Source organism: Heteronotia binoei, chromosome 9, assembly GCF_032191835.1.
Source record: "Heteronotia binoei isolate CCM8104 ecotype False Entrance Well chromosome 9, APGP_CSIRO_Hbin_v1, whole genome shotgun sequence".
Classification (NCBI taxonomy): Eukaryota; Metazoa; Chordata; class Lepidosauria; order Squamata; family Gekkonidae; genus Heteronotia; species Heteronotia binoei.
In genome coordinates this window covers 48203857-48228864 of record NC_083231.1, presented here as the reverse complement: position 1 = coordinate 48228864, position 25008 = coordinate 48203857, and the positions used below count along the sequence as shown (strand labels likewise).

The 25008-nt window shown below is 40.5% G+C and overlaps 1 protein-coding gene across 1 annotated transcript in view; it reads left to right on the top strand.

Moving 5' to 3' along the window:
* The window catches only part of TLL1 (tolloid like 1), a 191454-nt gene that overhangs the window by 80383 nt on the left and 86063 nt on the right, over window positions 1–25008 (top strand). The window contains exon 2 of the mRNA XM_060246563.1: window positions 15825–15935. Within this exon, the coding sequence (XP_060102546.1) occupies window positions 15825–15935 (111 nt within the window). The remainder of the gene's footprint in view (window positions 1–15824; window positions 15936–25008) is intronic.

Below are 25008 nucleotides of genomic sequence, written 5' to 3'. Positions count from 1 at the left end.
TGTATGCCAAATTGCATGATGTGCTCTCATGTAAGTTTCAAACAACCAAGGTTAAAACACAGTTGAGATAAGAGGGGGATGGGAATGTCAGTTACCAAAAAGTAAGCTCTATATGTATGAGGGAAAGCTATGTGTCTTGGTATTGGCAATTTTTATCAATAAACATTACTATTTATAATGCAAGAATACAAAAACTCATCTCAATTTTTTAAAACACATAAGGGACATATGTAAGTGACATGTTATAAACTGAATCAATTCATGTGCCTTTATGGCAAGCAACATATTGTAGCCTAGGTGATCAAGATACGCACATTCAGACATAGGTGAGAGCATGGCCAGAAATGGGCAGTCCATACTGGCCATATTAACAATAGAAAAACCATTTTACTGTTCATTTCTTGTTCCCCTCCTCCCTTAGTCTAACAAGAGGTCTTCTTTCTTGAGTTCATGGAGAGTTTGCATGCTTTATGCATGACAATCTTTTCACAGGAAATGTGTTTCTATTGCAGTCAAAAGGAATTCTTTTTATTTGGGAAGTAAAACTGGGAAGTGGCAGTGAGGCTGTTATTGTGCTCAGCTGGAGCAACCAGCCTTTTGCTAGGCAGAGGAATTTCCCTGGAAATAAATTGGATGGGGTTCTGGGGGAGGCCTTCCTTCCAACATCAATGAGACATGACCAGGCAAAGTTCAGAACCTCTGGGTAGATATGGAAGAGTCTGGAAAACATACTTGGAGAAACAAACAAAACAACAATAATGGGTGCTTTTTCCCCTTTAAAGCTTTTCTTGGCTGTCCACAAATTGCCATAAATTACCACACTTGTTTTGGACTGGATACTTTCTCCTCTTCACATGGAGTTTCAGTTTGACAAGGTCTCTACCCTTCCAATGTTAAAGGGCAAATTTTATACACCATATATTATGCAGAATACATATCCACAATATAAACCTATGTTTCAGGCTACTGTACACCCATATAGAAAGCATGCATCTAGAGATTCATGAGAGGCTTTTTACTTTGTTGCAACAGATATGAATTTTTAAAAGGAAAACATGAAATTGTGTACAAGATTGGCACTCCAAAGAGATTACCAGAGTTGGAATTACCCCTGGATTCTAAAAATGGTCACAAAAAGGGAAGAAAAACTTTTGCTATAGCTTTGGAACATATGAAATTGTCAAAAATAAAAAAAAAACTTCAAAAACAAAACAAAACTGAGGCCTCAATAGAACAATGCCAGCTTTAACATACATGTATATGAGGGATTATGATTAGAGATTAGAGAACTGGATCAGAGAATTTAAACCATTGGAAATCAGTGGGGTGATCAAGTTTCACTGAACCCCATTTTTCTCTGTGCCAGCTCATCCCAATCTGTTCTGTGGGTCTCACATAGGTGTGAGAGTGGGTTTCAACAAACTTTAACAACGCAATCCTAAAAGCAAATAATAATTAATCCTTAAACAAACAATTCTTAACAGACATACCAGCCATTCTTAAACCTATCATAATGAACATGCATTCAAACTTGACTTGCAGGTCCAGATTTCCTGCACAGGATATTGAAAGAAAAAATGAGCAAACAATAAAACAATGAAAAAAATCCTAGAAATCAAATTATGGTTAATACCTGGTCAAAAACACAAAACAATTCTTAAATCTATTTATATTAAGCATGATATATATATATAAACTTAGGAGAAAACCTAGGGGCAGTGCAAAGATAGAATTTAAAACTGATGCATAAAGCAGGGTGCTAAAACATGCACCTTGATGAAGAAGGTTGAAATAATGGAGAGGCTGAAACTTAAAACAAGCAAATAGAAATGTGTTATCCAGTAGCCAGCCTGGCCAGGATTGTAGACTGGATTGAAACACAAAATCAAGCAGAACTGGAGTCCTACCATGGTAAGAACATGAAATATAGAAAGGATTTTCTAAACAAAACACTCAGAAAAGGTCAAACTCTAACAAGATACTATAGAGGCATAAAATAAAATAGATAAGCATCTCCCAACTCTGTATGGAGCAACCGCCAGCCAAGCCCGGCCGCTGCGAACCACACACAGCCTATCCACCCCCGTAAAAGACTCCCAGCGAGCCGCTACCGCTTGCGCTACCAGCCCCTTGTGCCCGACTCCAAACCGCGCTCCGTCTAGAACGATCTCCGGCCGCTCGCGCTGCAACGCCTACGCCTCCAGCCGATGCACCGACCCACGCCGCCACAACAGACCCACGACGCTCCAAAGGCCGAAAAAACTGCACGAGGCTCTCCGACAGAGAGCCAAGAAGACAGCCGCCCTCAGTCCAGGCGGGGCCAGGGCTTATAAAGCCCTGGCGCCACGCCCCCGCTCAAGCCCCGGATGGTTAGGGGCTGTCAATCTCTACTCTCGTTCTTCCGCGAGGGCAAAGGCGGCCCCCAGCCTGAGCGCCGGCGATGCGGCTTGGCTGGGAAGGGGCCGAGCCAAAATAAAATAGATAAGCATGTAGATGCCTCTTTCCACAGGTAAGAGGTTCACCAAATAGCTAAATAGGAAGATTGATATGTACAGTTCATAGATGGTTAAACTTGACTATAAATGACATTAAGAGAGCAAATGAAGATATACATTTGAAGAATGCAGAACATTGTTAAAGTCTAGATTTCTAATGAAGACCAAGAATTTTTAGAAATTCTGCTTAGTGAATTATCAACAAATCTAGAAAAGGTATTTCTATGAGAAGCACGACACTGAAAATAATTGGGTCACTGGTAAAACAAGATATTAATTTTTCAAGACTTAAGAGAGAAGATGCACAGTGAGAGGGTAGTTTTATCCAAGGAAGGGTACAGATGTTCTTCTGTAACACATGCTATAACTTCAAATGAAAAGAGGTCTTATAGGAACCAAAATGTGTGAGGTAGCATTTTAAAACACTGTTCTTTTCAGACAAATAACAAAAAGGATTTTCAGATTTAAATGAATGAAAATTGGGAAAGTTCAAAATAAGATAGAAAACTGTGTTAAATGTAACACGAATAGCTTGATAGGAGACAAAATACATAAATATAAACAATAGAGACTAGTCATAGATTTCATTGTGAGTTGCAAGAACAGCAGCCACCAAATTCTCTGGAGAAGGCTCTTGCCCAGCCTCTTCCAGCGTTTGAGGCTGAGATTGAAATTGGGAATCAGATTTGGGAGACCCTGATGCCATGCCATCTTTAGCCGGGCGAATACAATGTGCCAGAACCCACAAAAGACCTGCAACACAGCAGCATTCCTCCTTTTAATTGTTTTTGAAGAGTGGTTTTCAATGTCTGATTAGCATGTTCCACAATAGTTTGACCTGTGGAATTATATGAAATGCCATGCTGGAATTAAATGTTCCATTGTGTACAAAAATCAACAAATTCAGAAAAACAGGTAAAGTAAAATGGGATTCAGCAAAAGAAATACAGAAATATAGACAACGGCCTTGTCTAGCATGTACAAAACTAACAGGCACATAGTAAAATCTGTTATCACCCCCCTTGTGTTCTTGCAGCAGGGAGGATGTATGTCTGGAACCATCGTTTGTTGCTGCTGTTTCCAGAGAGGACAGGTTTTCAGATGCATGTTTGTATGGGCAATTTGAAGTCACCAGGGCCATTTTTTACTGCTGGTGTGTGTGCAAGTGGGACCATATCTTAATTCTGGAAAATATTAGAACACCTTGAGATTAAATCAAGAGAAAAACAAAATTAATTCTATATCATATGGCTGATCAAGAATGTTTTGTTTATTTTTTTTCCATGAAAAGAAAAACTAGGGTTAAAAAATGAGGTTGCCCTTTGCTTTTCAGGGCAATTTGTAACACAAAGGGTTACATTCCTTAGCTCCATGCAAAGAAACTAAGCTATTTATTGCGTTAGTGAAACTCTGCTCATTTCCTGTTTCTTCTTTAAAGGCAGAGAGAAAGAGGAAAATGGCTCCAAGCACATGTAATTAAAAAAAAAAAAATCTTTTATGAGGGAAGGAGCAACTTTTGTAAAAAAAAATCTGGCTGGGTTTATGAAGTAATGCTATCTGTCTGTCTGCCGCTCCTCTATTGGCAGTAAGACTTTGTGGGCTGTTTTTCTGTCTTCATTGCACAAGCCTGTTGTTTGTACTTGGCCCGCCTTGCAGGGCTGGCGTGCAAGTTCAGAGCAGAGTTGTTAGTGATGAGAAAAAAAATGGATAAGTGTGCCAATTACTTTTGGTTCCTACTAAGCATTCAATGAAATTGTTAAGCAGTCAGGCTAAAATAGATAAAAGGAAGTACTTCTTTACCTGAAGGGTGATTAACATGTGGAATTCACTGCTACAGGAAGTGGTGGCAGCTATAAGCATAGCTAGCCCCAAGAGGGCAGATAAAAATATAGAGCAGAGGTCCATCAGTTGCTATCAGCCACAGTATAGATATACATATATATGTACATGTGTGTATGCATAGAAGAAGACATTGGAGCTATATTCTGTCCTCCCTCACAACAGACACCCTGTGAGGTGGGTGGGGCCGAGAGAGCACTGACAGAAACTGCTCTTAACCAAGGTCACTCCAGCAGTTGTAAGTGGAGGAGTGGGGAATCAAACCTGGCTCTTTCAGATAAGAGTCCACACACTTAATCACTACACCAAACAGGCTCTCTTATGTTCTTATGTTAGTTTGCAAACGCTGCAGGTTAACAGCAGAATCAGGAATATGATGATTAGCACAATGTGCTGAGTCTGATCAAAAGCAACAAAAACCGTTTGTCCAGTGCTTTGGCATTTAGGTAAAAACAGCTATGACTGAGAAAGAAAAATAAATAAATAAATAAATAGGGAAGTAACACTTTTTAAAATCTTATCAGCATGTATATTGCCCTGACCAGGAAGATTAAAATGACTTTAAATAGTGAGCAATGAGAAAAGTAACAAGAAGAAATTAAAACCTGCAAAATTTAAAATATAGTCAATCAAATCAAGGTCAATTTGGAGAGATACATGCACCAGGAAGTTGATGAATCAAATTAAGTGCATATAAGGTATCAACTTTTCAGTTGAAAGATCTTTGAGCACTGTTGCAAAGTAAAGTGAGTCTTTTACACTCCCCCCCCGGCAAACTGGGTACTCATTTGACCAACCTCAGAAATATGGAAGGCTGAGTAACCTTGAGGCAGCTACCTGAATCCAGCTTCCGCCAGGATCAAACTCAGGCCATAAGCAGAGCTCAAGACTGCAGTATTGCAGCTTTAACACTCTGCACCACGGGGCTCTTTTTGAATCCAAATTAGCATTTTCTCTGATAGCCTTTACCAATAAAAGGTCAGGCAACTCTTCCCCTGTCAAATGTACAGGGCAAATAGACAACATTTCTGCCAATTCTTCCAATTTAGCCTGATCAAGTTCCTTCTCCAAAACTTCACAGACCATGTGTCCCGGGGCGTTAGATAGTGGGCCCATGGGTGGATCTGTTGGTGGAGGAGGGGGAAAAGGAGGAGGAAGAAGAGGAGGGGCAGGGGGCATTAGTTGGACACCAGTGCCTTTTAGGGGACAATCTTTGGAGAGCTGGCTTGGGTTAGAAACGGGCATAAATTTCTCTACTGCATACCTGCATTTATGCCAGACTTGCAGCAGTTCAATAGAAGCTCGGGGCTCTGTGTGAAAGGTCTTCCCTATCTTCTCCCAGTTCCGAAGTTTAAAAGAACCTCCCTTCAGATACCAGGGGCATTGCTTACTGATCTCTTGTAACAGAGTCTTAAGTTGGCCAGAAGTCACGGACCCGCTGGACTTTTGGATCAAAAACTTTAACTCACCTAAATGTTTCTGCTCAGCCTGAGAGAACTGTCCGCCCATACTTACCAAATGAAAGGGGTCGTTGAGAACGACAGAGTGCGCACTTCAGGGCCTTATGCCAGGCGTTTGATAAGTAGGAGCTGAGCTGCTGGGCTGTGCCACGCGATACCTGAAAGCAGGAGCTCTCCCTTTTCCTGGGAGATGAGCTGTGCCTGCTTCGGTGAGCTGTCCCTGCTTCGGGGCACCGCTTGTTGGAATGAAGACTCTCGGCACATGTATTGAGAAATTGAGGAACGCTTACTTGCTCTTTGCAAGTCCTCATTTTATTTATACATCTCTAGCTGATGCTAATAATAATCAGGCAGTTAATGAAACAGGAAGCATTTGTTCAAAAGCATGAGGTTATGTCTTCATAGCTTCCAAGATCCGATACAGCCAGCAATTTATCAAGAATACATGCGTCAGCAAAAGGAAGCGAGAATATGAGTGCAAGATGTCTGTGCCCTTTTAGCTTTTGAGACACAATGTGGGTGGCTCAAGCTGATATGCCAAATGCGTGATCCACCCACATTTCTGTCTTCAGGCTTTGTGGGGTCTTAGGGCTCAAGCGTGTGAGCCCTACAATAAACAGTATGACAACTATGCATAAAACAGAAGAAAATCATTCAAAATCTGATGAGAAAATCCTTAATTAAAAGCCTAGGTAAATATGTGTGTATTGCCCTGGCTCCTAATGAAAAAACTAGGCACCAGATGACCCTAAAGGGAGAGGGCATTCCAAAGGCAAAATCACCATAGAAAATGTCTTGTCTCTAGACACCACACGCTTTACCTCTGAAGGTAGTAGCATAGAGAGCAGGGCTTGAGAGGTAGATGTTAATTGGTCAGATGATGACCATGGCAGCAGGCAGTCCTTAGTACCCTGTCTCTAAGCCATTTGGGCCCTTAAAAGTAAGAACCAGCACTTTGAATTGTGCCCAGAAACAGATGAGTAACCAGTGCAGATCTTTCAGCATAGGAGTGAATACAATCCATGTAACCAGTCTCAGACATTAACCTGGCCACTGCATTTTGGACCAATTGAAGTTTCTGAACAGTTTTCAAAGGAATTCCAGAAAAGAATGCATTGCAGTAATCTCACTTGGATGCGATCAGAGCATGGATCACTGTAGCCAGGTCATGGTTTTTGAGGACTGGCTGTTGCTGGCAAACTAACCAGGTGTGATAAAAGATGCTATATGTAACAGAGGTCTGGATCTTGCTCCCTATGCCTCTTAGGCCAAGAGCCCTTCAGATTGTGCCTTTGGGAACACCCAGACCTTAAAGTCCAGATTAAACCCAACTATGAATGCTGGCCAATGCCACTGTGATGGACTGCACTTTTTAAAATCCCAGAAATGCTATGTAAACATATAAATAAATGTAAATGATTAATTCTTCTCAGAGCCAGAGTGCCTTGAGTGGCAGGCTGTTCCAAGAGATCTGATTGGTCAGCATCAGCTGAGCAGGAAAAAAAAGTATTTAAGAGCTTCAGGCTGTGGAAATAATCAGTCAGATTTCTTCCTTGATTGATTGAGTCTGATTTCAGTCTTAACTGAGAGCAGTTTAACACAGACAGGAAAACTGTGGAGAAAATTGGCAAGGAAGTTTGGGAAGTAGGCAAAGAATTCCAGGAAAGGGGATAATTCTTCTAGAGAACGGGGAGTTATCTTTTAAGAGTACAGAGATCCCTGGACTGGTGTGGTTGGAAACTGCCTGTAGAAACCTTAAGAGTCAGTTAAAAACTCAAGATGAGTACTGGCATTTCAAGAGAAGGGGTTTGGGTTCTAAAAAGGGCATACCAGCCTTCTGGAAACTAAAGGAGTCAGAGAATACTCATACAAAGTATAGTGAAGTGTTTGGGGGGGACACTTGGAACAAAAGCCTCTCATCATAAAGATTTTAAGAAATTGAGAAAAGCTTAAGAAACCTTTATTAGCCCAAACATAAGTCTGTGCCTGTACTAGTTATACCTCAGAAGTTTTCAACCTCTAATTTCACCTGACATTTCCCCTCTGTGTTAAATAAAATATTTTGAATTTCAAGATGCCTTGAGTGCCGTTTAAGTTAAAGCAGGCTCTTGATCCTTCCCTCAGAATCCTGGGCTGAGCCAACAGCCAAAATATCATACTGAGACAGGGTGGGACAACTAGAATTCTTCAGCACAAAGAAAAACATCACTAGGGTAGCTCAATCAGTAAAGGGAAAGAAAAAAAAACAGAGGGAAAATCTTGCCTTTGAGGGAGAAAAGTGGACAGAGTTGTCATAGCCACATGTGGAAGAAACTGTTCGGTGAATCCTGCCCTTATCCTTTTCTTCAGATTTAGGAGGCTTCAAATAACATTAATGTTTCTTTAGTTGGAAGAAGTGCTGCTTAATCTGAAGAAGGGCTGGAGTAAGGCTCATTCAAGAATGGCTGAATCCATCCCATTATTTATCATACCATGTGTGATTTTTTTTTAAAAAAAATCTGTATACTGTTTTTAAGTAGTGAATGGACTGTTACCAGGGTTGCCAGTCCATAGAATTTCCAGCAAATCCTAGAGACACACGACACCACTTCCATCCCCCCCCAGAAGTGATATAACACTGTCGTCAACAGTTCTCTCCCTTCGTCCATCTCCTGCTGTTTGCCAAGTTGAACCTAGTAACCCTAACTACATGTGCAGCCTGTTCTGTTAGCAACCTCCAGTCTGTGAGGATAAGATGAGATAAATATTTAAATAAAAAATAAAATACCTGCATCTTTCTTTTTGTTTCTTTGTCTACTTTGAGTCTCAGTGAGAAAAGTAAACTGTAAAATAAATAAATACTACCTTGCAGAGTGTGTAGTAGCAGATAAAATTCCTAAAGAGTAGCTGATTTTTTTTAAAAAAAAATTATAGTGAACAGTAAGAGGAAAGGTTCCTACCAAAGGGGGGGGGGAAACACTAGATAATCAAAGCATATATACAGTGTGATGACATAGCTGCAATGTTATGTTTGTCTAAGAAAATTATATTTCTGAAAGCTTAGAAGTGAATTATACTCCTTATGATTCTGAAAATATTTTAGGAAAAAATGAATTAGTTTATTTACACCTCAGTACCCTGCAGTGTAAGCATTCTGGCATTTCTCCTGATTTTTTTTTAAAAACCAATTCACTCTCCCCAGGGAACTGACAAGACTAGGCATGTGCTTGATCTCATAATTTGGAGCTTACTACAAATAAAAATGGCTAAATTACAGCAGATTTGTTTCACCAGTATTGCCTGGCTTCTTGCCCTTTCTGTGCTTTTTAGCTGTTGTAGAGTATTGAGCTGTAATTCTTTCCGTAATATACCGATTAGATTGGGGTGCTAAACTGTAACAGTTTTCAAGAATGTAAAGAAATCTGAAGACATATTTAGCTTGATTTATTCTTCTTCATCACCTTCTACGGAACAGGATGCCCTCCGTTGCAAAAAAGGAAAAGAAAAGAAAAAAGGGTAGGCAAATGTTTCCAAGAAAGAACATACCTTAGTTCAGTAGTTCAGATTTAGCCAAGCAGTTGTGAGCTTAATTGTCAACCATTGAAGTAAAGGATAACCTTTTACAGCAAAAGGAAACCAGGAAAGTAAAATTTTAGGATAGTTACATGATGATTGATGTAGAATAAATCTATACACTTTCTCACTTTAAAGGAGTTATACACTTTTTGTGTATATACCACTTTTTGTGTATATTCTCTTATTTGTCATACTACTAATTTTCACATGCACTTTTATGATCTCTTTGAATTGATTTTTGGAATGCGTAAGTGAAGTTCTAGTATAATTAATGGGGAACATTGCTTATGTTTCTTCAGAGCAATTAATATGTAGAGTTTTAAAGATGTGTGAGAGATGGATGCTTCCCCAACGTTACTGAAGCTAGTCAACAGGTAAAACTCATGATACTTAAGAACATAAAAGAAGCCATGTTGTATGAGATCAATGGCCCATCCAGTCCAACACTCTTTGTCACACAGTAGCAAAAACCCCAGGTATCATCAGGAGGTCCACAAGTGGGGCCAGAAGCAAGAGATACTTTCTAGACCTGGGGCCATCTTTCTGAGCTAAGACAAAAAAATGTGTGAGCCAGAAGCTAAAAAAACCTGTAAGCTATCTCACACTAACTCAGCTTAGAGGGAACACTGATTATGATATTGGCTGATTTGTTTTCAGTTCCTTTGTTTATAATCCCCAGCATAGCATTTGCTTTTTTTTTACTGCAGAAGCATACTGAGTTGACATTTTCAGTGAGTTACGGTATCTACTTTGGCTCCAAGATCTCTCCCCTGGTCAATTGCTACCAGTTTGGACATCAATGTGTATTTATAGTTAGTATTTTTGGCTCCATTTTCATTACTTTGCACTTATCCATATTGAACCTCATTTGCCATGTTTATGCCAACTAGTCCAGCCTCAACAGATTCCTCTAGAACATCTCAGAGTCCTCTGTGGTTTTCACTGCCCCGAAAAACTTTGTGTCATCTGCAAACTTAGCCATTTCACTGCTTACTCCCAACTCCAAATCATTAATGAACAAGTTAAAAAGTGTTGTGGTAAAAAGTACTGAGCCCTGTGGTACTCCACCATTCGCAACCTTCCACTGTAAAAACTGCCCATTTATACTCACTTTCTGTTTCCTGTTAATTAACCAGTTTTTAATCCATTAAAGAACTTGTCCTTTTGTTTCCATGCTGCTGTGTTTAAGAACCTTTGATGAGGAACTTTATCAAAAGCTTTCTTGAAGTCTTGGTAAACAATATCTGTTGGATCACCCTTGTCCACATGCTTACTCACCTGCTCAAAGAATTCTAAAAGGTTAGTGAAACAAGGACCAATTCCTTAATAACAGTTACTCTGCCCCCAGCTTCTGCTTTCCCTGGGTCAAATGTTTAATTTGACCCCACCAGTTGCAGCTTGGGGGCATTTTGATCCATGGTTCCCTCAAATTTCCCTCATAGTTTCTGAATCTCCAAAAAACAAGAGCAGGAAGCCACAATGTAAATTGGAGGGATCTGTGGATCAAAATGCGCCCTTGCAGCAGCTGGTGGGGAATTGATTGCTTGAGACGGGGGAAGCAGAAGCTGTAAAAGTAAAGGTAGTCCCCTGTGTAAGCAACAGTCAGTTCCGATTCTGGGGTAACGTTGCTTTCACAACATTTTCTCAGCAGACTTTTTATGGGGTAGTTTGCCATTGCCTTCCCCAACTCTCTACTCACGACCTGAGTTCAATCCCAGTGGAAGCTGGGTTCAGGTAGCTGGCTCGAGGTTGACTCAGCGTTGCATCCTTCTGAGGTTGGTAAAATAAGTACCTAGCTTTCTGGGGGGAAAGTGTAGATGACTAGGGAAGGCAATGGCAAACCACCCCTTAAAAAGTCTGCCACGAAAACACCATGATGTGATGTAACCCCAGAACTGGAAACGACTGGTGCTTGCACAGAGGACTACCTTATTTTTTCAATGGCTTCTGGGGGCAGAGCAAATTCTAATGAGGAATCGGTTAGGATCTTCCATTACAGAATCCATGCTGATTCTTCCTCAATAGCTTTTGTTAATCAGTGTAAAAGATATCACTGCTTCCCTGGTACAGAAGTTTAAGGCAGAAGCTTTAACTGACAGTTGCCATACTTGGACAAGCATAAATGAATGTTAAATATTTTCTCTTAAAACATGATTGTGCTCACAATTAGAAAGTATAGCTTGTGGTGTAACCAAGATGTCTTAGTTACATTCAGAAAGATTACCAATAATAACTGTTTGAAAATTTACCAATTTTGCATGCTGCTTGTCATACAGTAATCCCATGGAAATTAGATAGGAAGTAGAAAGTCAGTGTGTTTCGGGGAAAACTGTACAGCTGTTTAGACATCAAGCACCAGCAATTAAACTAGACTTCTACACATGCAGCCTTACTCTGAGTGCATGCCAATGTAATGATTGTCTCTGGTGCAGATCTTGGGTGTGATCTCTGGCATGCACAGTAGCTGAGGATCCCATTTAAATGAGAAGCTTCATAAGTAAAGTCTTCTGTCCCACCAGTGTCATGCTTAAATCAGAACCCACTTTGCAAAGGGAGGCAAGTTGTTTGATGAGAAAGGATCTGATAAGTAATATGCTTTGGTACTGCATATTTGATTTCCTATGGAAAACAAAGAGTGAACAAGGGACACTGAATAAGGGAATGAAAAATAGTGCAGAAAACTAAAAACTATATTAAGATTTGCATTGTGCAAGAGATATAATTTAGGGCATTTTTGTTTTGTTTCAAGTGGAATGTTACAGATAAAAAATGCATGGGGTTGAATCCAGCCAGCTTTCCCACTCCATCTCAACCAGTTCCCCACCTTACTGCCCCCATGTCACATGGCTTTTGTCAATGAAGGTCTCTTGATCGTTGGCGTAGCCTTTTTTGTAAAATGATCTGCTTCTCTCTTTTTCAACATTGGAAAAGATGGGGGGTGGGGGAGGAACACAACTCTTTAGTTTTAAGAGGAAAGATTTAAAATTTATCCCTGCTTCCCAAAGTGTGGCAACTGTCAGTTAAGGCTTCTGCCTTAAACGTCTGCACCAGGGAAGCAGTGACATCTCTTATTTCAGCCTCTGTTCTCTTCTTGTGCAGGCTGGGGGTAATGCTGGAAGAGAGGGGGCAACTAGCTGCCCTCTTTCATTCTTTAGTTTAGGTTTGGAAGAACAGCAGAAAGGGCTGACAGAGGATATGGAGAGGAAAATTACCAGGAGCTGCTGTATGCTGAGGAGGTTTGGAAAAGGTTTGGATAAGAGGGGTGACAGCAAACTTTGTATATATGAAGGGAGTTGAAGGCAACAGGAGTTCCAGTAATTGGCATATCTGTCAAGAGAAACAGTGTGAATAGTTATAGAATGTGTGCTGACACAAAATTTGAGGGAACAAGGGTTGAATAGCACTATGTAGATAAAAGTCAGCTCGATGCTAGAACCATATTTGAAAAAGGAAAAGAAACAGAAATCTGCTAAAAGTGGGGCATAGTGTACTTGTGTGTTGGAGATAGTCAAGTGCTCTTGGGATATATATGAGGAAACAAGGGACAGCTATGTGTAACATGCTTTTAAGGACAACTATAACCTTATGTGTGACTTAGAGGAGAAATTCTGCAAGCACTGTCTAGCCTATACAGAGTTCTCTCCAGCCTCAATGTTGGAATTATTTTATAATTTTATAATTAAGTCAGAGAGACAATGGAATAGTACGGAAGGAGGAAATGCAGAGAGCAATGGCAGGAAGAACACTATGGTGACTGGCTGGAAATAATTCCAGAATTACATATTATCATTCTCCCTGTTTCTTGTAGTGTTCCTCATATAGTTCTGCACAGTAGTGTCTTGTACTCTACCACTCAGCAACATTTAAAGACTTAGAGCAGCTTAAGCTAGAGGAAGGCTTCTTACATTGTTGAGTGGAGTGATAGAATACAAGCCATACAAGCCTTGGCTTCACTCTTCTAACCTAGTAGTCTAGGGGTGTGCATTCAGTTTGGCTGAATCAAAGAAGCCGCCAAATCACCCCTGATTCGGAAGTATACGTCACCGTACATTTCCGAATCCAGTTGGGACCCATTATACGGGAGCCGTATACGGCTCCCCATAAACTTCTGAATAGATATTCGGAAGTATATGGAAGTCCATGGAAAAGGTGGGAAAGGAGCTTCTGCAGCCTCAGGGGAGCTGCTTGCCTCCTTTCCCGCCTTTGGAAGCCTTTTCCCGCCTCTCCCATAGCCTCCCTGGGATCAGGGAAGGAGAGGGAGGGGGAGAGGAACCCTAGCAGTCAATCCAAAGCATGCATTTGCAAAATGCATTGCAAATGCATGCTTTTCAGGGCTGTTGTGTAGCTGATGGCTGGGTTAATCCCCCAGCCATCAGCAACATTGTTGTTCTTTTGTTTACTTGGGTATCCAAGTAAACAGTGTTCTCTGGCCAATCACAGAGCAGTGATATTTTTTGAAACTGCTGTGTAGAGCCAGAGAACTTTTTTAAGGGGTCTGACTGGCTGGACTCCATTCCATTGCTGCTGTGTTGGTGTGTGAGAGAGATTGTGCTGCGCTGGCCCTTGGCCTCAGCTGCTGTTGCTCTCTCTCAGACTTGCCTGACCTGGAGAAGAGAAGACGTCTAAGGTAAGACAGTCTTGGTGTTCTTTTTATTTTAGTTAGTAAAAGGACTTTTTAAGACTCAGAGTCCCTTTACTTATCCAGATTTGGGTGGGTGAGTACTGGGTAGCTTATTAGGGGTTAGAGGGTTCTGCTGGGGGTGGGGGCCTGGGGTGGGGGGGTTGCCAATTTGCCCATATCTTACTTTAGTGAGAGAACTTTTAAAAGTGCAGTATCCTTTTACTTTTCCTGATTTGGGTGGCTTGGATTTCTTGGGGTTAGGGTGAGGGGTTGGTAAAGTTCCTGTGTTGTTAAAAGTCAAGGTTTTTTTTACTGTTTTAAAAGGATTCTGTGTTTGATTTGTTGCTGCTGTGTTGTGCTGCTGTTGTTCCTTTTCTCTTCTGGTTCTGGTTCTTGAGGGGGCTATTTGGCCTAATTTTCATTGTTAAAAAGGTCACTTTTTTAACAGTTGAGTTTGTTGGCCTTTTCTCAGTGATCTGCTTGGAACTGTTGTTGTTGCTTGGATCTGTCCACCGCTTCTCTTTTTTGAGAGTTGTGTTGTTTGGGGGCAGGGCTGGAGAGCTGGCATCTGTAGATTGTGTGTTCTGTGGCAGGGAAGGCCTCTTCCCTAACCTTGTATTGATATGATTCAATATTTTAAACCTCTTGACATCTTCAGTTGGTCCCTTCTCAGGCCAAGGAAGAGGCACCATCCTTTTGCTACTTTTGCTTCCTTTCTGTGTAGAAGGTGAAGATTCTTGTCTCCATAGCAATGGCGGTGTCTGCTTTGACTGAAATATCAATATTTCACTGACTAGTCCCGCAATGTGATGTTTTCAGCCCAAATTAGAACCCAAGTGCGGGAACCTTGTGATATGGGAATAACTGTGTTATTTCTATCAAACATGTAATATAGAAAACACAAATTACTGCCAGACTAGAACCAAAAGGGTTCACTTGCCCCTAGTTTTTCACGTTAACGCAATACTTTTTCTTTCTTTTTTTTGCATTCCATTCATGTGTGGAGATAAGTCTGCGTCTGTAGCGGAAGTTAGTGATGCATTGAGTAAACGTATTTTCTACTGAAAGATTGGTATGGGCAAATAAGGCATAACTGTTTCATGCTGGAACAATACCAAGTATTTAGAACTTGGCAGAATGATTGCTTTATATCTGTGGTAGGAGTATGGATTGGAATTTAGTGTATTTTAAACCTACCAAAGTGTCAATGTAAAAACTTCACCATTTATGATAAGCAATTAAGAAACAGCTCATCTAGTCTTGCTAAATTACTGTGATATATGTATATTTGAGGGAGAAATGAAGCTGTTGAAGAAGCTTTTCATTTGGCTAATGATCTGAATAACATTGTTAACATTCTAAGATAACTTCATTAATGCCATAGCTTGACTTCGTGGTGTTTTCCCAGTGGCACAAGGATTTTCACCCAAGGACTATGACTTTATCATTTCCCCCTCTCTTGGGGCAGGATACCCCCCCCCCCCAGCATTTCAGAGTGCATGTCAGTCTGCCACAGGAAGGAGGAGGCAAGAAAGTAATGCTCTATGGGTAGAAATCCTTGCATCTGTGGAAACACTCTGGGGACCCAAGCCTATATTCTGAGGGATGTATTATTTTTCTTCAATATTTAAAAAGTTTTTTTTCAGTAGCTGTGTGAATCAATACATTTTGCAGATAAATGGTTATAGGTCACACAATCCAACAAAATTAAGACTCTGTTAATGATTAAAATTTACTTCTGTGAGCTAAAGAGTAATTAACTCTATGTTGGAATCTGGCCACAGTGTTAAAATAAATGCTTGTGTAATATGACTCTTGATATATTTAAATTAAGTTCTCTTTTTGTATTTAAAGCTGTCTTTTGGGGAGATATTGCCTTAGATGATGAAGACTTAAAAATCTTTCAGATTGACAGGACAATTGATCTTACACAACATTCAAATGAAAGACTTGGACATAATACAGGTAAGATATTCATTTATATATTCACCTTTTCAGAGAGCATAATCAGTGTTCTGTGATCAGTAGTTGAAATATATTATTGTTATAGACTGGAATAGTTTTTTAAGAAGCTTCAGTAATGCCATTATTTAGTCTGGAGTAGTATTACTGAAGTGATTGAAGACATCAGGAAATCTTTTGCCCAAATCCTTGTTATAAAATTGTTTTACCTGACTGTGGCCTAATTCTGTGACTCCAAAATGCTCCATGACTGTCCCCAGGGCATTCTCATTCAGGGAATGTTTCAAATGAACCACTTCTTGGTGGTGCTTTCAAAGAGAGATGTGTCATATTTTTGTACCCAAGACGCATCAGCTTTACTAAAGGAGAGCTGGTTCTTGTGAATCTATCCATAGGAAATTATGCTTGAAGCCACAGGTGACTTTATCAGTCATCCCTACCATTCATATAGGAGAATGCAATTTAAACATACTATACCTTCCTGGAGAAGGAAGTCTGGGAAAGGTTTGTTAATGCATAGCAGCAGCTGTGTAAATAGCCTGCCTACATTAACAAACCTTGGACGATTATGCAAAAACATGTGACACCCTTGAGAGCTGGCTGTACCAAAGACTTCCTAATCCGGGGATTTTAAACATGCGGCCTGAGGACTGGATCCAGCCCATGCAGGGCTCAAATCCATCCCCCGAGTAACTTCCTTCTGCTTCCTTTTTCAGGACTGCTGCAGCAGCCACACAGTAATTAGCTTTTATCCCAGCTCCCTAATGGCTCTTTGCTTCCTGCTTCCTACCTTTTGCCTCTCTCCCTTGGTCACACATATATGCATACACAGCTTTTGCTTCCTTCTCTGGGGTTGCTCCTCTGCTTTTGGGGAGGGGGAGGAAAGAGAGAGAGAAAACAAAGTTGGGATCCCATGATGGTAGATTCAAGAAAGCTTATAGTGTATAAGCTTTTGTGTGTAAGCACACTTCTTCAGAGGGAGGGAGTGAGGGAGGGAGGATGGATGAATGGATTCTTCTGAAAAGCACAATGTACACTGAGGAAATTATTTTGACTTATTATGAAAAGTTTTTTTTAAAAAAGATTGGATTTCTCTGTTCCTATCTGGATTTATTTTCTTCTTCTTCTTCTAAAACCTGATTAGGAATTAGTACACTTGGATTGGTCCTTATATCTTGGGCAGTGGAGTGATTTCAGATGCCAAATGATAATAGCACACACTGGCAATGAGACAGGAAAACTAGCTTTCAATTCAGTCCTGGAGGATGCATTGTCTTGGCGTTCATTATCAATTGCAATTCAGCAGTCTCTCTTTCTAATCTTCATTTGAAATTTCTTTGTAAGATCACTGCTACTCTTAAGTCAGCAATTGAATGTTGTGGTTTCTAATTTCAGAATTATGTCCAGTTATTCTTTGCATCCTGCTGGATTTAATTTTCCTGGATGGAATTTAGACCTGGGTTACCTGTCTCATTACTAATCCTGGTATCTCCATGCCTACTACCCCTCTTCATATCACACCTAACCAATCAAGCCTGCTGTTGTCATTTACCTGCTATAGCCATTTGACATCTGCAATCACCTTTTAAAAATTTTATCTCTGGTACTTCATATTACATTTTATAGCACGCATGACCTGGCCCCAAAAAGTGACATTTATATCAGATCCATCCCTCATAACAAATGAGTTCGGCACCTCTGGTCTAATGCATCCTGCACCCCAAATCACATGGATGTAGAATTCCCATTATATTTCCCTTTCTCTACCAATGTGAGGTAAAAAAACTAATATATTTTCAAGCCAGTTCAGTGCCTGGTGATTGGAGGAATGTTTGATCTTTGCTTGCACTTTGTCATCACACTATACTGGCAGAACACAAGTTGCTATGGCAGTGAAAGAGACTTTTTATCATATTCTTCCACACCCCTTCTTTGGTGGCAATCTGTTGGAGTATCCCCGTTTGACTCAGACAAATAATTCTTTTTATTATCTGTCTGAGTTTTTACTTCTGCCTCTGCTGCTGTGTCCTTGGTTAGCAACTAGTTGTGATGGTGGAGAGTCACTTGAGCAGGCAGTGAGGGAAAGATTTTAAATATGTCAGCCAAACTATGTTTAGTTCTCACCACTGCCTTTTGCAAACCATTTTTTATGGTTTCACATTTACATTGGGCAATATCTAATCCAAAGTGTATGGTAGAATAAATAGCCAGAAAAGTCTCCACTGTGTTAATTACCATGTGAATTACAAATAGAGGCACACACACACACAATTCCTCACTAAAAAGGCAATGGGAATTACTCCCAGGAAAGTGTTTTTAGGACTGCAGCCTGTAGTTCAGCTCCTACTCAAATAGTAGCCAATTCAGTTTCAACAAGGTGTGAAAATTGTGCCTACAATAGCAGCTTACTTTCCCTCTTCTCAAAGCATTTAGTTTTACATCATGGCTGGATTGACAATCCAGCTGGATCTGGAGCCAAAGCACTAGCTGTCCATTCCTTCCTTACAGCCTTAACCAAGCTACTTCATTTCAATGGAATGTTTTGGACTGTAGGTTCTCTTGCTACCTACGGGCAGTGCATCAAAACACACCTTTGCTTTACAATCTAATGAAGATTATGTACAGTTCATAATGGAGAGAGAGGTTTGTTCCATCAGTTAAATGATGGAGGAATTAACATTTAATGCAGAAAAAACATAATGCCTAAAGACATTCTTCAGAACTTGCCATAATTATACCCTTATATTAAAATAAAAAGTACATGCAGAATGCAATGAGTTATAAATCACTCATTGTGTAAATATAATGAACATTTAAGAGGGAGTCTAATTTAAAGAAAATACATCCAGCCCTTGTATCTCTTCACTTGGACAATTCTTCTCCAGCTGCTATGGTTATGGGCTTGATCTTGGCAAATGCTGATTCAGCATGAAGGAAAGGTTTCAGAATTTTGTGGGGCTTGCTGTGTGCCTGTGATAACATTATTATTTCCAGATGGCAAAAATGTCTTCTGGGGGCAGCCTGGAGCACTGTTTGGATAGTCTAGTTGCTGGAGAATACTCATAGTGCTTCAGTCCCCTTAGGATCAGGTTTCAACTGTGAGCTACCATCAAAGAAAACATGGCATGGATCCTGCTCCCTATACTGTAGTTGTGAAGTATTTGGAAAGGATAAAAACCCAGCCCAATCTGCTCTTCTGCCTTTAACAGCAATTTGACATACAAAAATAAGCAGGTTCATCATTGTGGCTTCTGTGCAGTCCCACATGAGAACTGCACAATCACAGGCCAGCCACAAAGAAAGAGTTTTCAAGCTTAGTGGAATTTTCCAGAGCATGAGAATGCTCTCCTTCCCCTCTGTCTCCAGTAACTCCTTTCTCACTAAAAAGGTCATGTTATGGAGGCAGAGCAAACACTTTCCCCTCAGTTTTTTGTTTTTGTTTTTTTGCTGCCATAAGGAGAAAATGAATTTGTCCAAACTACTTTCTCCTCAGACTTTTGTGACACATGAAGATCACTTTGCTAATTTCAAAAGACATAGGATGGCTTTATTTAAGAAACTTGAGGAGTGTGGAGCCAAAATGGCTCAAAACCATGACCATAAGTCATATTTACTCTGTTTGGGCAAAGAGCATAATACAGCTTCATGCCCAGCATGTTGCTGCCTTACAACAAAAGCCCATGAGGGGACAGCTGCCAGCCTTAAAGCAATGTTATGGAAAGAGGCACTGAAAGACCCAGAAAAAATAAATTTGAAAAAAATGGCTCACTCCAAGAAACAGCTGTGAGCCCCATCAGCGGCCTCATTACTGAAAACTTTAATACTGAAAGCAATGGATTAATCAGCACTGATGTGCTTGGAGTCAGAACCATTGCCAAAAAAGCCAAAAAGAAATAAAAATATACCCTATGGGCTTCCTCCTGACACCAGTCCAGTTCTCCTTGACGGCTTCTGTTGTTGCCTTGACACTGATGCCCACCATCTCCCCAGACTCAAATATTGCTCTCCCCTCAAGGTCAACTAAACTCTCCAGCTCAATGCTGACTGAGTACCTTGCCTCACAGCCAACCCTCAACACTGAGTGACTATCAATTGCCATTGTCTCAACACTGTCCATCTCCAATACTGATGGATATTGGAGCTTTTGTGGTACCAATAATGCCATTGCTGTTGGGGTACAAACCTTTTTGTTCAAGGTCTTCTGATGATAACCTCTTTGAGGTCCTGTCTCAGACCATGGAGTCAGTTATGTGCCATAAGCATCAGGTTTCCCAGCCTCCATCTTCACACTGGCCCATGCAACAGCAACCATGGTTTCCATTCCCTTTGACATATCCCCTCCAGTGGGGGAACCTATATGATTGGCAACAACAACGATTCTCCTCCTCTAGGCAGCTGTCACAACCATCTGCCAAGTGCAAAAGGGGTAAGGATCCCAACCTTCCCGTCATATGTCCACTGAGACCATTCTTTCAGAGTCTGAAGGACATCTGGATTGCGATTTAGAAACAAGTTTAGAAGACACCTCTGTGCCATCTTCTGATGACACTGTGAATGAACTATCAGCCCCATTTAGATGGCAAAGGTGCTGGGTACCTGGCTTCTGAATTCCAGACCATTGACCCTATCATGAAGGTCTTACATGCACCAGATTCAGGACTTGTGGCACTTCCCATGCTTCAGGGTATCAAGGATATCATGATGGGAATATGGTCAAAACCTTTTGCATCTGTGTCATTCAAGAAGTTTGAAAATCTCTACAAAGTTTGAGAAGATACTTGCTCTTACCTTTTCCATCACCTGTCAGATAACTCCTTGGTGTCTGAAGTTTTGTCTGCAAGGGACAGATGGGGATCCCGCTTATCACCAATGGACAAAAAGAGATGTAGGCTGGACTTTTTAAGCCACAAGGTTTATTCATCAAGGGCCATGGGCCTGTGCGTGGCAAACCTTACCATCATAATGGTAAGATATCAAATGTTATTGTGGGACTGCATGTCACAATTTCCTGAGACTCCCTGAGGAAAAAGGCTACTGGTGAAATTGCTAGTGCTAGAAGGACAAAAGCTAGGTAAACAGCAATTAAATGCTGCCAGACGTGTAGCAGACTGGGTAGTAGGGCTGTGACATCAGGAATAGTCCTCAGGATACATTCGTAGCTGATATAATCAGCTCTGCTCCAAGACAGTAGGGCTAGGATAGAGGTCCTTCCCTTTGAAGGTTGTGAACTATTCAGCAAATAGACAGAAAACGTGTTGGATTGCATCAGAAAAAACAAAAACCCTGTCCCCTCTCAGCCTTATAAACAACATTATTTTTCAAGACACTCAGAAGTTCAAGTCTGCCAGGCTATATTGTACCCCTCCAGCCTCACAGCATTCATATAGGCCTTCCTATTTTCAACAGCCTCAACTTGACATACTGTCCAAGAGCAGTTTACTGGGAACCTGCTTTGGGAAGCTGTAGCTCAGCCCCCCAAAATCCAATTTGCACAAACCTTGGAGCGCAGATATACTTTCAATTCAGTTCTTCTTTAAATAGAATACTTTGAACACTTTGCTGTTATTATACTTTATTATTTGAAATACAGTGTTGGAGGAGAGTTTTACAGGTAATGGTGAACCTCCAAAAAGACAAATAAGTGGGCCTGGATCCTATCAAGCCTGAACTCTCCCTAGAAGCTAAATGACTAAACTGAGGTTATTGGTGACATTATAAGAAGACAAGAGTCACTGGAAAAGACAGTAATGCTAAGAAAAATTGAAGGCAGCAGGAAAAGAGGAACATCCAACAAGAGATGGGTTGACTTAATAAAAGAAGTTCACGGTTCTTATTTTACAAGACCTGAAAAGGGCTGTTAAAAATAGGATATTTTGGGGCCATTAATTAGAAGCAACTGAACAGCACATAACACACCTAGGCCCCCTTTCTCACTGAGACTTAAGATGTATTACACAGTGTAAATCAATGGTATCAGTAGGATCTAGAGTTGCCAGCCTCCAGATGGGACCTGGGGATCTCCAGCTTTTACAACTGATCTACAGTTAGCAGGGATCAGCTGCCCTGGAGAAAATGACTGCTTTGAAAGGTGGAGTCTATGGCAGGGGTGTCAAACATGTGGCCTGGAGGCCAAATCAGGCCCCTGGAGGACTCCTATCAGGCCCCTGAGCAACTGACTGTCATCTGCTTCCTTCTCCCTCTTTCTAGCTTCCTTCTCCATCACCGCTTGCTTTGCAAGGTTTGCACAATTGCACAGGAGTTATAGAGCTTCCTTTGCCCAGGTCCCTGGATCCCATAGGAGAAATACAAAGAAAGTGCCTTTAAGACCAATGAGTGCTAATGTTTTAAGTGTGTTTTATTTTAAGGGTTTTTTTTTAAAAAAATCTTCAATTGTGTTTGAATGTGTCCTTTATAAAGTTTATATCTCTGCTACCTAATCTTAAATAGGTACATACATGGTCTGGTCTGACATGGCCCGGCTCAATGTGGCCTGGTCCAACAAGGTCTCATTTATGTCAGATCCGGCCTTCATAACCAATGAGTTTGACACCCCTGGTCTATGGCATTGTACCATACTGAGACCCCTCCCCTCCCCAAACCCCACCCTCTCCTGGATCTACCCTCAAAGTCTCCAGGTATTTTCAGCACAACCCCTGGCAATCCTAAGGATGGCACATCACATAAGCAGTGTAATAAAATTAGGATTGCATAAATATTGAAACATAGCATAAGTATTAACATGCCATGTTGAACTATGCAGAAATTACATATTTGGGTTATACATACAGCAACTGATAGTACATACACTACACAGTAGTATAGGCCATGGCACCCATGCCTTTATCTTTCTAAACCATTTTGTTATAGTATATAGCACCCTACTACCTGTGTAAAAAAGGTCTTCTAAATAATCCAGTATTCATAGTTTGTGGCATGCTACTGGAGTGCCGGTAGAGTTTGTGAAATGCCTGACTCTATCAAGCAAGCCATTCCATAAGACTGAGGGTGACGTTAGATGAACCAATTTGTACTGGTCAGAGTCACTTTCCACTCTTGCCTTCTTTGTGCCTGCACAGTCAGACGTATTCATTAAATAATCAGCATTGGATAGGATTCTTTTTTGTTCTTATGCAGTCAGCAGCTTTTATTCACACCTTTGGATTCCAGATAGTGTATGTTGTTGTTTTTTAAATAAGATTTATTTTCTAGTAAAGGGTAGGAAAGTGTTTTACTGCACCATCATTTTTGTTTATTCTTCCTGAAATTATGGGTTTGTTCTAGGCAGTAGCATCTTTGATCTTTTTTTAGACCTGAATTTAAAATGTTAATAGAATCAGTTAATTCCACTCGACCTCCCTTCTGGAAAATAGTTTTAATTAGCTTTGAACTGTTTCTAAGTCTAATTTTGCTGACAACACTAGTAATTTGCCCTGAAACTTAGATATAAGTGACTGATTTGTTTAGCCTGCAGTTTTGCTTTTGATTCACTAATATGCGTAGGTGAGGCTCTTTGTTGCAACCTCTTGGTATCCTTTGCAATATATAGTGTCCCTTTTATTTAATTTCCTTTCCATCTTGGGAAACATGTGCTTGCCATCTGAAAAACAGTTATCTTTAGGCAAGATGATGCTATTTCAGAAAGTGTCAGTTTCTGTTAGCAAGATTATAGAAGTGTTGGAGGCAGATATACCAGTGAAAATGTCTGGGATCAGGGTGATAGTTTTTCTCACTCTTACAATAAAAATAAATTGCATTAAAAACATTTACAAGAAGGCAGCTTATCTCTATGCATAGCAAACAACTTTCGTGGTTAGTGATTTTTACCTTGTCATTGTTAAGCATTTTTCACTTTGTGTGTGTTTCATAAAGTAAACCCTGGCCTGAAAAAATTAAGTGAATGAGTAGTAAGTGTTTGCATACTACACAACATACACTGCTGCTTACCAAATAGCTCATTGGGAAGGAATGCCTACAACTATTGCCTCATTCTCTTAAAAGCTAAGCAAAAATTTGGAAAATTTTTCTCAAGGGTTGCTGCAGCTATATGACTGCGTAATGCAAATAATTAGGCTGATTGCTGAAGAAGCCTACAACATGCTTGCCTTATATGGCACTGTGCACTTTGCAATATGCTTTTGAATACCGTCATTGAGGAAATTTACACATATCTGTGTGTCAGAAGAATCTGGGGAACTCTTGATATGACTAGCCTATTGTTCCTTACACGTTTTGAAACTTCATTCAGTATTCTTACAGTGTGCTAAAACATAGATCAGTAAAAAAAACCAAAACCAAACATCTATTGCATTTTATTAAATCATCTACATACTCTTTAAATAGTTTGACTATTGAATGTTCATTGTGGTACTTCTACACCAAAGGCAAATGTAGACAAATCAATTGACAAAAGAATTCAAGCAGCAAATGAAATTACTGCATATTACCTGTGGCAATCTGCTTTTTGCCTATAAATTGCATAGTATATGTACTCAAATGAAAGGTCCAGTTGTCCCTTTAGTTAAATTTTAAGATTCTTCTGCCCATTAGCACCTCAGTTATTGGGACCAGAGTTAATGAAGCATCTGATAGACCAGGGGTGGCCAACGGTAGCTCTCCAGATGTTTTTTGCCTACAGCTCCCATCAGCCCCAGCCAGCATGGCCAATGGCTGGGGCTGATGGGAGTTGTAGGCAAAAAACATCTGGAGAGCAACCATTGGCCACCCCTGTGATAGACTAATATCGTTATGTAACCTGCATGATATTGAAATCTAGTATGAAAATGCTGTTAAGTTGCAAACAATTTATGGTGACCCCAGGAGGGGATGTCAAGGCAAGCGAGAAGCAGAGGCAGTTTGCCATTGCCCATGAACACATGAAGCTGCCTTATACTGACTCAGACCATCAGTCCATCAATGTCAGAATTGTCAGCTCAGATTGGCAGTGCTTTCCAGGGTCTCAGGTGGAGGTCTTTCACATAACCTTCTACCTTATCCTTAATTGAAGATTGAATTCTGCATGTCAAGCGGATGCTCCACCATTGAGCCACAGCCCTTTCCCAAAGGTGGCTTACTTGGT